This window comes from Alternaria arbusti, assembly GCF_024043155.1.
Source record: "Alternaria arbusti strain BMP 1465 chromosome Unknown scaffold_1, whole genome shotgun sequence".
Classification (NCBI taxonomy): domain Eukaryota; kingdom Fungi; phylum Ascomycota; class Dothideomycetes; order Pleosporales; family Pleosporaceae; genus Alternaria; species Alternaria arbusti.
The window spans coordinates 1,150,435-1,164,732 of NW_026249941.1; the positions used below are offsets into that span (position 1 = coordinate 1,150,435).

General features: G+C 51.7%; 4 protein-coding genes across 4 annotated transcripts; 2 read left to right on the forward strand and 2 right to left on the reverse strand.

Moving 5' to 3' along the window:
• Positions 1 to 3,019: 3,019 nt before the first annotated feature.
• On the forward strand, positions 3,020 to 6,606 carry J4E86_000413 (uncharacterized protein; the record flags this gene model as incomplete). The annotated part of the gene is made up of 6 exons (XM_051440987.1): positions 3,020 to 3,574; positions 3,633 to 4,964; positions 5,019 to 5,636; positions 5,826 to 6,178; positions 6,232 to 6,348; positions 6,534 to 6,606. 6 exons carry the CDS (start codon positions 3,020 to 3,022, stop codon positions 6,604 to 6,606), a joined length of 3,048 nt encoding a protein of 1,015 aa, XP_051307158.1.
• A 664-nt stretch (positions 6,607 to 7,270) lies between these two features.
• On the reverse strand, positions 7,271 to 8,535 carry J4E86_000414 (uncharacterized protein; the record flags this gene model as incomplete). Its single annotated transcript, XM_051440988.1, has 2 exons — positions 7,271 to 8,310; positions 8,367 to 8,535. 2 exons carry the CDS (start codon positions 8,533 to 8,535, stop codon positions 7,271 to 7,273), a joined length of 1,209 nt encoding a protein of 402 aa, XP_051307159.1.
• A 256-nt stretch (positions 8,536 to 8,791) lies between these two features.
• Positions 8,792 to 11,304, forward strand: J4E86_000415 (uncharacterized protein; the record flags this gene model as incomplete). Its single annotated transcript, XM_051440989.1, has 2 exons — positions 8,792 to 10,699; positions 10,750 to 11,304. 2 exons carry the CDS (start codon positions 8,792 to 8,794, stop codon positions 11,302 to 11,304), a joined length of 2,463 nt encoding a protein of 820 aa, XP_051307160.1.
• A 1,184-nt stretch (positions 11,305 to 12,488) lies between these two features.
• J4E86_000416 (uncharacterized protein) lies at positions 12,489 to 14,013 on the reverse strand (the record flags this gene model as incomplete). The annotated part of the gene is made up of 2 exons (XM_051440990.1): positions 12,489 to 13,546; positions 13,596 to 14,013. The coding sequence occupies 2 exons, from the start codon at positions 14,011 to 14,013 to the stop codon at positions 12,489 to 12,491; spliced, it is 1,476 nt and encodes a 491-aa protein (XP_051307161.1).
• Between the last annotated feature and the right edge of the window lie 285 nt (positions 14,014 to 14,298).

Here is a 14,298-nt window from a genome sequence, read left to right on the forward strand (position 1 = left end):
TGACTTCAGAGCTTTGATTGCATATACGTTGCAACCAGGCTGATTCGCAGGGAATGTTAGCTTTGTTACACCGTAAAACTAGGCGTGGGGACATTACATACCCTCATATTGTTCAAACGATCATGTTCAGGATGGATATTAGTTTTGTAAACTGTACTGGATCCTCCTCGTTTCAGAACCTCCTTGCATGATAAGAATGGCAGGATTGCTTCTGAGTCGAGATCAACATGGGGAACGGCAGCATCATCGGTTCCGAAGAAAATGGGCGCAAGAACACTCCATTGATGCTCTAGAAACTCTTCGGCGTAGTCCCGTCTTTTGAATACAACCGCACAGGCTTCGGGATTGTTTCTGCTTCTCAGCTCATAAAAGCCGTCCGCTCTGTCGAAATGTGGGTCTTTCTCGAGCGGAAGGTCTTTGTCGCAGACACTAGACTTGACAAAAAGTCTAATCTTGGACGGCTGCTTCATAAGGTAGAGGGCTGTGAGTATCTTCACATATGGCGTGCCATCCTCAATGCTCAAGCGTGGTTTCCTTATCCTTCCTAGTTTCGAATAGTTCGAGTCCAGGAGTTCTTGCCGCACTGCCTCGCTTGAAACGATTGTTTCAATCTCAACCTCTGGTATGAAATACGTCCGGAGATGTGTTTGACGTCTGGCTTCACGAAGTCTCTTCGGAATCTGTGACGTAGGACTATCGTTCGGCAAGCGCGTTTGCGCCCATCGTCGCACAATCAAAACTGGGTTAACAGCATGCTTCCTTATATCAAGAGCATCTGATCTCTTCGGTACAATGATATTGGTGAGCCTTTTCCTCAGGGTCGTGTTCTCTGTCTGAGATGGCACTGGAGGTGAAATCGTATTATCCAATTCATCGATACCTTTGAGAGCTGTGTTGGTAGCATAACCAGACTCGGAGTGTGTGTTTACCCCGCACGCAAACAAAGGCTCGTTCAGTGGTCGTGGTCTTGGCTGTGGGTCTGTCTTGCGTCGTCAGTCAGCAGTCCATAATTTCCCGCGTTTGGTGCGCACCTCGTTGTCTGGTCAGATTGAAAGAACTGTTTAGCGAAAAGGCCCACTCGCTGCTGCGCATAGACGTGTTCACCGTTCTATGATCATTTCGTGGCTCGGATCCATCACCACGTGGTGGCCTCAGCCCTGACTGCTGGCTCGGGATTACTAGTGAGCTTGAGACAACGGCCATTGTGCGTGCGCGGTCCGGATAGTGCAAGTTGGCTTAGACTGTGAGCCTGAGGTATGAGACTGCACGCACTCTTGCTGGTTGGATCTAGCGATTGTGTTCAAGGCCAAACCTTTGAAGTCTGCTGGGCGGTACGTACTTCCATCCAGTGCGGGGTTAAAGCATGCGGATCTGTGATACCCCTGCCAGAAGTGTACGCTATGGGACAAGGTACGCGGCGGTGATGTTGTGCTCTCAGAATGTCTGGTCTATCGACCATTGAACCTCGAGAGAGCGACATTCGACCTGGCCGACAATGTCATCAACGCGCAACCGATATCTAAGTGGCTTGATCTCATCGCCCTGGTGCTGAAAGAGTTCGAAACCCAGAATTGCGAGGTACAACCCGTGTGGATGTTGCTCCATGTCAAGAAACCATCGCACGAGGCCGCGGACGAATCGTGTTACGTTGCATCGCGTCATACGAACGGATAATGGCACTGCATGAAGCAGGCGCCTTGCCATTCACGCCCCCAACATGCACTCATTACATAGCCATAGTTGGTGTGCTGGCTAGGTGCATGATTGGTTGTCCAGGATACACTGTGGCCGAAGGATCCTGGACGACTGTGTAGACACAGCCTTCCGAGCGTCAAGGACTCAAAGTACAACGGCCAAGGAAACACGGCGACGTCCTGATGACTTCCCAGGAAGGGATCGTACAGTGTAGACATTGCCGTCATGGTCTGTCTAATCAAGAAATTTGGAAATCCCTTCGGAAAGCCACTGTCCAAGCAACGAAGCCCGTCTGACCAGAGCGTGCCGAACGCCGATAGCGAAATTATCGTTCAATCTTTGGACAACGCCGAGATTCACCCGGAAAAGTCCACGAAGAAGCTGGACCAAAGTTTCCTGTATGAAGGCCCCAGAAGACAAGGAATAGAAGTTGCTAATTCAGAACCGCAGAAGATGCACAATGCTTATATCATTGAAGCCACTGGGAGAGCTCCACCGTTATGCTGGTACTTCTTGATGACAATTGCTGTTGTGCCTGACTTTCTTGCGTAGGATGATGTAGAAGAGTGCCGGTAGCGGTAGATTGCTCAGGAACAGCTCGAGTTCACCGATTCGGCTATGTGGCCTGCAGCGAGGTGGCTACCATCGCGTGGCTTCGCGTTTGTGATCGTTACCGAAACGGCATGCTGCTGTGTGATGGGACGTGGGAAGGTTGCAGTAGCGGGCGCGTCTATTAGGGGGAGGTACGCGCCTAGAGGAAGTGGGGCTATCTTGCAAAAGCAAACGTCATCACGCGACAGACAGCTGCGCGTTGCGATACCCAACCACCGATCTCGTTCGAGACATCTACTTCTCGCGACACCGTCCAGTCGCCTCATATCACAGTGTAATCAATCCTTTATTCGCCTCGTCTGGTTACGAGATTCCACGTGGTGACACCAAAAGGCGCAAGGCCTAGGTACCCCGGATTGCAGGACTGGCCCCCACGCTGCCTCGCATGCTGGTTTGTCGATCGCCCCTTGACCCTTGAACATGGAAGGGAAGCATTCGCTGCTTATTGCAATAGTGTGGCGAGCTCATGTATAGCTGTTTAACCCTATGTTCAAGCGGGTAACATCTCGGTCAGCTGGTGGTGGCTCGGTCGCCCCCATGCATGGCTACATACTTTCTTAAAACCTTGCTCGAGACAGCCGTTACCATCCTACATTCATTGCCGCAGCACTCGTGAGTTTCGAAGAAGCCGCAAAGCCGTAATCTTTTTACACAATTCACTTTCAGGTGGTGTATTTGAGATAGAGTTTTCATGTCGTTATCGTCCCGTATCATGGCGCCTGACACTGAGGGCTCAGATTTCGAAGATGATGACGATGATACGAAACCCGATCTCAGAACATTATTATCCGAGAACTTCATCAAAAGCGCATTCGAAAAGACGCCACACAAGTTTGTGCCCGATGGTATCATCCACGAGCTGATCACAGAGGAAAGCATTAGTGAAGCCTTGGAGATACATGCGCGCACACGCGGAGATGCCGAACTAGTGGAATTCATACGCATGCATGCGAAGAAGGTTTTCGCAATCTTCATCTACACCCGACCAACCAAGTTGCTCGCAGCACTGAATTGGTGGAGAAAAAAGGATATGAACGACCGCGATCTGCCAATCACTATCCAACCGGAATGGAAGAAGCAAGCCTGGTTTGCGGAATTTTGCGAACACCAGTGGAAATTTCTTGCTCCAGTCTTTTCGACAGCCCGGTACAACCACAACCTCGAAGAAGATCATATCTTACCTTTCGTTTCGAAAGAATCGGACTCTGGTAGAGGATCTTTCGGCGTAGTTTCGCAATATACGTTACATGACAAACATCTGGACCCAGTGAGTATCCAGCCTGTCGACCAAACATCGATATCCGGCGATTACTGAAAGAAGGCAGGCTCTTTTGGACCGTAGTACCTTTGCAGTCAAGGAGATTCAGTCTTCTGATGATGCACAGGAGGTTGCGGAACATTGGGAAAGAGAGGTCAAAGCCCTCCGGACCATGAACGAGTTGAATCAAGAACACATCGTTCGCTTCATAACAGCTTTCCGACGCCGCAGAGGTAAAGACGGTCAAGACCATTACCTCATGTTCGAGTGGGCCGATGGGGGAAATCTCCGCAGTATGTGGAAAAGAGTGCCTTCACCAACACTGACGGTAGCATTGGTGAAAGATGCCATGTTCCAAATATTGGGACTTGCCAGGGCACTCGACGCTGCCCATAACCTCAACAATACCGGCTCATCATACCGCCATGGAGACATCAAACCAGAGAACATCCTATGTTTCAATAACGGGCGTGAGATTGGCACTCTGAAGATCGGCGACTGGGGAGAAGCGAAAGAGCACGGACAGGTCACGGAGATGCGTCCTAGTAAAACAACAGCTAAATATGGCACCCGTGTCTATGAGGCTCCTGAAGTCGAAACGGGCGTAAGGGCTAAGTATCTGGGCCAGTCAACGAAGCGCCGCTCACGTCTCTACGACATCTGGGCGATGGGATGCATTACTTTGGAATTCACCATCTGGTTATTGGAAGGGCACGAGGGGCTTACAAAGTTCCGCCCCGACCTAGGAGAAGGAAGCTTCTACGAGATCAGCATCCAGAATGGAAAGAAAGTAGCTCATGTGCACAAGGCTGCCATATACTGGATGAATAAAATGGGAGAGGATCCTAGGTGTCAGGCCGGTACTACAGCGATAGGGGATCTTCTGGAACTAGTGAGAACAGCATTACTGGTCGTCAAGCTTCCACGAAGGCTTGGTACGAATATCTCAGATCGTTCTGAACGATCTCGTACCGACTCCGTAGTTTCGGAAGCGAGATTTGAAGCAAGTGCCATTCCCGCCAGCGAAACACCTTTTGGCCCGGGAGAAGTCCCAGATATACCACCTGCAGTAGGCGTCCCCTCCTTCAGTATCACTCCGGCGGATCCAGAGCCTGAGAGAATTCCAATACAACCCGAGCCAGAAGCTAAGGGTCCTGCTCGATGCCTCGCAAATGAATTTCGCTCCCGAATGGAAGGAATTATCGCAGAAGACCCGGACGGAGATGAAGGCTACTGGCTCACATATTGGGTGCAGCCTTTGGAACTTCGCCCAACCTCAGACCTAGTGTTGCCACCTTCTCCTACCACGGAAGTTTACTCTGGCGAGGTCTTTCAGAAGCCAGACTGGGAACAGTGCCAAGACAGCATTGACGGATTGATAGCTCCCTCTCAGAGGAGGGTAAGTTGACGCGACCGTTTGGCCGGTTCACGGATGACTAACCTCACGACGCAGATAGACTACGCGCATCCAGAACTCGATGAGGATGACTGGAAGTACCAGTCTGGCAATGACGTTGTTTCAGATTTGTTCGCCCAGCTCAAGGAGAGCAAGTTACTGGGACCAAGCGACATTGGCTCTTCCTCACGGCTCTGCCCAAACTGCATCTGTCTTCAAGATGAGATATTCGTACCTGGATTTTCCAGGTCCTACGATACCGAAACCCTTCGACTAAACGCCGAGAGCAAGTTCTGCAATTTATGTGTCCTGCTTTGGCAGACTGCTACCAGAGACGGATGCGCAAAGTCTTCAAGCATCAAGCTTGACCGAACAGGATCATTTCTCCGGATGAGAAGCAACGGCCTCCCTGTACTGTCCATCGTCCGTCATCCAGAAGAGCTCTCTAGGGCAATTAGCGATGCCCAGATGGGGTTTTTCCAACTTCCAGAAGCAGGCAGCACTGCCCACCTCGGGGTGCTCCAGCACTGGCTCAACGATTGTGACGGTCATCATCAATGTTCCCCACCCAAGGTAGCGGCGAATGGCGCGAAATTACGGCTGCCCACGCGCCTAATTGATGTCGGCACAGATGACGATGATCTGGTCCGATTGTGGGAGACCAAACCATCTGACGTGGGCGAATGGATTGCATTGTCGCATAAATGGGGTTCTCAACACCTTTCGACCACACCCGAAACTCTTCACGACCATCTCAACGGTATCGAACTCAAAACTCTCCCGGCCACATTCAGATATGCAGTAAAGGTGACTCGTGCGCTTAGGCGTCGTCATCTTTGGATTGATTCACTTTGCGTGATACAGGGTCCACAAGGTGACTTCATGACTGAGGCCAAGCGTATGGAAGAAGTTTATAGCGGCGCATATTGTGTTGTTGCAGCCAGCTGCGCCACCGACCACTATGACGGCTTCTTGAAGCCGCGCAGCCGTCGAGATTGTGTCCGTTTGTGTGGTCAAAGCAAAGGTCAGCCTCCTTTCTACCTGTGCCAGAATATCGACAACTTCAAAGACCATGTGCTTGACGGTGAGCTGCACCAGCGTGGCTGGGTCTTACAGGAACATGCTCTCGCTCGTCGAACCCTTTTCTTTACTGAGCATCAAACTTACTTCGAGTGCGGCAATGGCGTGCGCTGCGAAACGTCAACGAAGTTAAGCAAGTTAGTTTGCCCCCACCACTCCTGACCTTTTCGGATTGACTGAGACTCTCCAGCCCTCTCGCGGCCTTCCTTGGTGACCCAGACTTCCCCAACATCGTCCGCGATGCGCCCCAAGGCGAGAAGATTTTACGCTATCAAGAGCTATACCGCAAATTCTCGCGCCTAGATTTGTCGAAGGCGTACGATCGACCTACTGCGATCGACGGCCTTCAGCAACGTCTTCTTCGCACAATGCGAGTGAGTGGTGGGTTCGGAGTCTTTGATGAAGGAGCTAAACGTGGTCTACTCCGACGAAGCCTGCTCTGGTGTCGGGGCGCCGACACTGACAGCTTACTTCGGATCCGTTTCCCGACAGAAAGCGTCGTCGCCAAGGTCCCATCATGGTCATGGATGGCATATACCGGCGGGATCGACTATCTCCAGCCTGATTTCGACTACTTTGAGTGGGAGGAATTGCAATCACCCTGGTCAGCCAAGAGTCCAACCAATGTGTCAAGCACAGATTTCCACACAGCAAATATAGCCCTCCACGGTACAGCGCGAGAATACAATTCCCTCAAGGCTGGGATGCAAGGAGAGGGTGACCTGATATTTAACATGCCAAATGGGTCTACGGCACCAAAGAGGTTTTGTGTAGTCCTAGGGAAGGCAAAAGGCAGCACTTCGTCTGCGACTCAGCGACACTACGTTCTGATCATTGCTGCAACCGCACAGAGAGACCGTAACGGGGACAACGTATACGAGCGCATCGGGACAGGTTACTTGTCGGGAAGATGTATATCGTCTGGTGGATTCAGGGTGAAGATCCATTAGTTGTAGTCAGCCTGTCGTGTGATCTCCGCGATGTTCAAACCGATACTGGGGTTCGAAAAATCCTGTAATCATTCGTTGCGTCTATTGGTATATTTACTATTTCTTTACGTAAATGCGTCATGTCGAGATTGAAATCGTACATACTCAGGCGCCAAATAACTCCACAACAGCTAAAACCCTCGTAAGGTGAGCAAGTACAATCATGTCAGTCACTTCCGAGACTACTGTACGCTGCACATAGCTGTAGGCAATACGCAGCAGCGTTGCTCAGACTAGAGCTCAGTCCATGCCAACATATTTGAACCATAACGGCCGACAATCCTCCCGGTTCAGCCACTTCTCGCCGTCTGTAAACTGACCAGTGACGCAACCGGAACACTTTGGACTGTTCGGGCAGTTAAAAAAGGGTATGTGTTGGTATCCGATGTCTCGGAACCAGTGTATCTTGCTCTTGTCTTCGAAGAGTCCCAGTGCGACGCTGTGTACTGGAGCGTCGCCCCAGCGTTCGTAGAAGAAGCCTCCAGCGCGATCGAGATGGTCGAAATAGTCGCGGTACTTTTTGCTCCTCCAAAAGCTCAGGTCGCCGATCTCGAAATTGGACCAGAAGTGGCATGTTGAGTAGCCATGGGCTTTCTTGTTGTTCTCAGGCCGGCGCTGGTCGTCTTCCAGCCACTCGCGCGCATTGTTTGGATGTACGTATCCCGGATTGTCTTGGATGAACTTCTTCGTTTCTGGCCACAACGTCGCAACGCTGTCGGCGTTATCGTAGATGTTGACGTTGAAGCCGTACGTTTTGTTGTGGTCTTGCATCCAAGCAAAGACATCGTAATCGACATCGCAGAAGAAGTGGACGTTTGGTTCCACCCGCCAGTAGTATTGGATGTCCTTGAGCGCAGGGTGTTCGCTGAACATGCCGCTGTTCCACCGACACATCTGGTGATAAGACTTCTTGCCCATGTACTGTACATCCAGCGACGTGAGCAGGGACACAGACTCCTCGTACAAGTCCATATTTATCCATGACGGAATGTCCCAGTGTTCGGCAGGAACCAGTTCGTATCGTACTTCGGCGTTGGTAGCTGCTCGCGTGGCCTTTTTGAACTCTTCGGTAAAGGGCTTATCGTTGAAGAAGGTCCAGGGGTAGTTGAACTTGTGGTTCCAAGTACGCTCAAGGTCGCGCATGCTTTGCAGCATGTCGTGGAGCTCTTCATTGCGGACTAGACTGAGGATCGTGGCGTTGATGCGCGCACTCGCGGGATTGTTTGGGGCGTAGTTGTCACCGTCGACTCGTCGCAGCGGCTCGGGAGGTTCGCCGGAGGCTGATCACATGATTAGCATCTATGATGGATTCATAACATATCCCAGGCTGCCTTACGATCCAATTGGGGGTCGTGGTCCCAGTCGCCGAATTTGTTGTTCGGAACTTTGCTCGGAATCTCGACGGGTTTCTCGGAACCAGGGGCCTTGAGGATTTGCACAAACAGATAGACGAAGATGCAGAAAGTGGCGCCAGCCAAGTAGCGCATGCCCTTGGGAAGCGCCATGATAAAGAGCAGTTGCAGTTGCGGTGGCCGAGGGTTGGGACACAGTCCCGCCTCAGAAAAGTCGCAGGAGCGCTCAACCTCGAGTTTCACAGCCGGCGGTGACGCGGTGCGTGATCACGCTAGCCTGCATCGGGCATGATGTCTCTGTCAAGTGGAGCCGAATCAACCGCCGCAAGTCACCACAACGATATCACTACTACCAGGATCTTATTTCCGCTGGCGTCATCTCGCGACGGCAGGTGGAGGACGCGTTACTATGGCCCAAAACGCGAAAATCTCCGGACTTACGGACGAGCTGATACAGTCCATACTGAGACACGATCCCGCAGCAAACAAACAGGCCTACAGGCACGCCAGGGAGATTGCATCGCGCAATCTTCGAGGGCACCAGTATGCAAGAACGAATCAATTCGACGTTACGGCGAGCTTTGCCGGACTGGATGAGAAGTTTCGCATCAAGAACCGCGATGACCTTGCTGATGCGCTCCAAACACGGCTTCAAAAGTTGGAGGCCTACACGAACAAATTTAAGCCAGAGTTCCTATCTCTTTTACTCCAACTAGCCGATCGGCCTCTTGAGAACACCCAGGTCGAAGCCTTAGAGCTGCTTAGACCCCCTAGCCCTCCGCCGCCACTGACTTGGGCGGAGATCCTTGAAGACGACCCCTACAGCGATGAGGATATCTGGAAGGACATCGACTATGCCGTGGACTCTTCGGGCGACGAGAAAACGCCCAAAAAGCGCAGGAAGGCTCCAAGCACACCACCGACCAATTTCGACGCAGATGATACTTTCGATCCCGAAGCCTGTATCTCATCTACAGAGGAGAATCTTGTTACCAAGATGGAAGACGCGCAATTTTGGACCTCGCGCGCGGATGGCAGTAGCACTGGCGTGAACATAACAGAGCTGCAGGCTGTGCGAGAAACGCTATTCATGCTTGGTGGGCTGAAGACGAGCTTGTACCGGATCGAAAAGGACAGCATCATCCCCAATGAGACATATACTGTTGACAACAATCAATCAACCGCTATCACACATCTCCTTTCTCAATTCGCCGACACTGGAACACGTATAGAGGCGATAAGACGCTGGACGCTGCAACAACGAGCCAAGAAGCCACCGTCATCACCTCTTGTCCAGACCTTCGAGGCCGTTGTACGGAAGCGACTACTTGACTTTGACCACTCCTTATCCGCGATGCAGCAGAGATATCTCATTCCTGATACGCCACTTCCCGTCAGTTTGTTGCCATTGCACGGCGATGTGCGGGCACTATGTCACCCTATCTTACGTCTGGCGCCGATTGTCGATGGTCTGAGTCGATCAACGGCAACTCAAGATCCATCGATACCTGTTAATCCCTTTTACCACCTGGAAGCGTTGTACGAGCAGACTACTCTAGCGCAGATGACGCTGGAAGACGAAATCTTTGCATACACGTCGAAGATATTCTTTGAGTGCTTACAGACATATCTGAAGCCAATCCGACGGTGGATGGAAACCGGCGAGCTTGGTCCTGACGAGGAGAACTTCTTTGTCATCTCGAGCGATGCACTAAGTGAAGCCGCTTCCCTTTGGCATGACCGCTTCATGCTCCGCCGCAATTCTGAGGAACACATGCAGTTGCCTGCGTTTCTACAGCCAGCGGTCAAGAAGATATTCAATACAGGCAAAAGCGTTATCTTCCTGAAAGAACTGGGCATCTACGATACAGGTTTACACTCCTCACTGGCAGAGCCGCGCCTCGACCATGAAACAGTCTGCGATACGTCATCCGACGTACCCCTCTCGCCTTTCCCAGAACTGTTCCAGACAGCCTTCGAGACATGGATACGTAGCAAGTACTCAGTCGCCTCAAATGTTCTTCGTCAACACATCTTCGATACTGATGGCCTGATGCGTGTGCTCCATACAATCGAAACCCTTTACTTGGGCAGGAACGGTGCCGTGTTTGAGGACTTTGCCACTGCGATTTTTGAGCGCATGGATGCCGGCAGACGAGGTTGGAACGATCGATACGTCCTCACGGAGCTTGCACGCGGCGTTTTCGGCACAATTCTATCTGGCCCAGACACAGAGAAACTTGTCGTTCGTTCTATGAAAACGAAGGCGCAGGGAAGCTCGGTCAAGGGTCTGGCTGCCGTTTCCGTGGATTATGCAGTATGTGTTATAAGAGCGCTCTTTCTTATCCCAGCTAACGATCTTTCTAGGTGCCCTGGTCGATTCAGAACATCATCCAACGCTCGTCCATACCCATCTACCAAGAGATCTGTACATTCCTGATGCAGATATACCGAGTCAAATACCAACTGCAACGCGCGCGCATTCGCGCATCCAGAAAGAATCGTCAACCGATGTTCTACAGACTTCTGCAACGCTTGAACTGGTTCGCCGATGTCCTCCGTTCTTATGTCACCGAGACTGCCGTCTTCCTGACCATACGAGACATGAATTCGGCAATGGAAAAGGCCGATGATATCGACGAGATGTCCCAGATTCACATCAAGTGTATGGAAAGATTGTACCAGCGAGCGCTCTTGTCGAAGGAAGTGAAGCCAATTCATAAAGCGATCATCGAACTACTGGATCTTGGTGTGTTACTTTCGCAGGCCGAGGGTAAGAGCCATGAGCATGTAGATCAGGAGTTCGAAAGACTTCTCCCTTTCGTGGCAGCGGGTCTGCGAAGCACGGCGAGGGTTGGGGAACCCATGTGGGAGCAACTAGCAGATCGACTGGAGGTATTCTCAAATGTCTCCAAGCCCTAGTTCCAGTGTGCTTTATTGTAGCCCTGTAGATAGTTCAGAAACTGCAGCGCTGCATCTTCTCCCAAGCACCCATATGGAAACGTGCATGTGCACTATCTGTACTTCTCATACACAATATGTTGACGTCATCCATGGGCGCTCTTCTTTCTCTCCTCCGCTCAGTGCTCTCGTTGCTGGTCACCGAGACTGCGTGCAGCGGAAACCCAACGAGCCAGAAATACCACCTGCTTTCGAAAAGTGGAGTGATTGAATGGATTCAGTGATCGTCTTGAGCTTCGGATGTTTCATTATCGTCACTACTTGACGAAAGCTCTCTCTGCTTTTCCCCTTTTCGCGGTATATCGTCCGGATGAGGATTACCCTCGTGATGCCCGTCGCCTCGTGCTCGGCTCCACAATATCATAAAGAAGAGAAAACCGAGAAGCACAGCGATGATCGTAGGTGCTGCGGGATGGCGCATTCTTGTGATAGGTATCGCCTTTGCTTATTCGGAGATGCCGTGGTAAAAGTGCAGTCCGAATCTTGAACTTGGTTTCCACGCTCTTGTTCGGTAGCTCGGAAGTAAACTCGTCTCACAGTCTCTATCCCGGAAAGACCTCCAACAACCGCCTCATGCGCATGCACTCCCGATGACGGTCTGACTGATCAAATTTCGTGTTTATCTTCGCACTGACGTCCAATCTCTTCGTGTCGATGGGAAACCGCAGCCACCCTGGATTCCTAATGTTAAGATTGCGTGGTGCTCTTGACATGCTCGCATCACGGGCATCTGCGCGCCGCGCTTACATAATACCGTCGCCCTGCCTCCGTGAGCTTAAGCGAAGGGGTCAATGCTTAAGGGGTAACGGGTGGCTGGGGTTCGAGGACAGCTGAGCTGCACCATTTCTTGCCGCAATCGACGCCTCCAGCAAAGCTGCCCGATCAGGAAGGTACTAAACGTAAAACCACACAGTTCCCGGGATGCTGCCCTGTCCTCGCTTGAGTCCGAGGACAGCCGACCTATGCCCGAGGACAGCCGACCTATGCCCGAGGACAGCCGAGCCACTCTCCGGCTACTAGCGAGGGTCAGCTCAACTTTACCGTCTGTCATTCCTATTATTGGAGAACATCACAGGCATCTGCAAAGCATCTTTGTGAACTCAACAAAGTTTGAGTTCGATCGCGCTATCTGTCGGAAGCTTTCTTCAGCGCTTACGCTCCGGCTCTTCATCATCCCTAGGTACCCATTCCGTTCCATTAGCACTTAACAGCTCCGTGACCTTGTCCATGTCTACACCCAACGCGGCAGCCACGTATTTGGGCAAGTCAGTGTTATCCCAACCACCCGCCATATCCAGAACAAGCCTGTCCCCCATTTCACCAGCAGCATAGCCATACAAGGTGGTGTCGACACCAGTGTGACCGCCAGTCGACCATTCGAGTCCAGCGCGCGCATTCAGAAGGTCGGCGAGCTCCTGCCCAAACTCATCGCCAGCTGCCAGAAGCGTCTCAATTTCGGCATCGGAGACGTTCGTTAGACCATAAGAAGGAATGATCTCGCTAGACAGATATGCGGCGCGGTCGGTACCGTTGTAGTCGCTCCAGAGCTCACTCAAGTATTCGACAGAGTGTATACTGGGTTGGAGTAGCGATGGGTCGTACTGAGAAGGTATGGTTATACCACCGGTTTCGTGGTCTGCCACAGCGAGGAAGGCGGTGTCAGGATGCGAATCGATCCACTTCATGACCATGTTTACGACATTGTTGAATTCGAAGACCTCGTGAAGATGGGCGACTGAGTCGTGCGCGTGCGACGAGTGATCAATCCGCGAAGCTTCAATCATCATGATGTAGCCCTTCTCGTTGGATGCACTGGCTCGCGAAAGTGAATTGAGAGCAGCTTGAGTCATCTCAGACAGCGATGGTTCGCGGACTTCCGCGGCTTGTTGTTGGCGGTCGACCTCATAGCTGAGATCTCCCTCTTTGAACAGGCCAACGTAAGGAAGCTTGATGTCACCTAGACCAAGCTCAAGGGCGTCAAAACTCGCACGATCGCGGGCAGTATAATAGCCTTTTGACTCGGCGTATGCGAACAGGTCGATGTCATCAGTGCGGCATGAGTCGGACTCATTTTGAGGCTGGAAGTAGCAGCGACCGCCACCAAGCATCAGGTCAACGCTGATACCTAGGGGATGGCTAAAGCCAATTTGTTGCTCTGCGAGCTTATCAAGAGCGTCTCGGCTCACAGCATGGGAGAAGTAAGCTAGGTATCGTCAGCGAATATTTTGCGACACCAAGAAAGCATTTCCTACCCGCAGGAGTTGCGTGACTGATGGGTGAAGTCACTACGAGGCCAGTGAGATAGCCTGCTAGCTTCGCAGCTTCCATCACAGATCCAACCGGTGTGCCATCGGGCATTACACCGATAGCTCCATTATCGGTCTTGTGTCCCGTGGCAAGAGCAGTACCAGCGGCGCCAGAATCTGTCACGAGATTGTTGGCAGAGTGGGTTCGAGTGTTGCCGATGACAGTTACATCGATAGATAGAGCATTGATTCGGGGAGCACGAGTGGTCGAGTTCCCATTGACCATGGACAGGTATGTACGAAGCAGTGTCTGGGAGACAGGACCCATGCCATCGGGAACGATGAATATGAAGTTCCTCGGTTCGATTGCTGCGAGTGTGACTTGTCCCAAAGAGAGGGCAGTCAAGATTGTGGAGGTGCGCATGGTGAGCAGCAGACAGATGATGGCACTGCAACAGGGTGATGGGGAAAAATGGTGAGGATGAGTTCAAAACCTGACCTACAGTACAGCAGCCCAAGCTGATGCAGTTTATATACTGCTAGGTTAACGGCTCATACATCCCACGACCCTGTGGGTACTCCCGTTAGGCCCTGAGTGTCTGCACATGCCTGCTCGCCAAATCTTGGACTCCGATGACTTGGGTCCGAACAGATCCCGATTGAACGATATCTAAAGGTTGACCAAGTTCTACAACATCTAGCAGAGTGT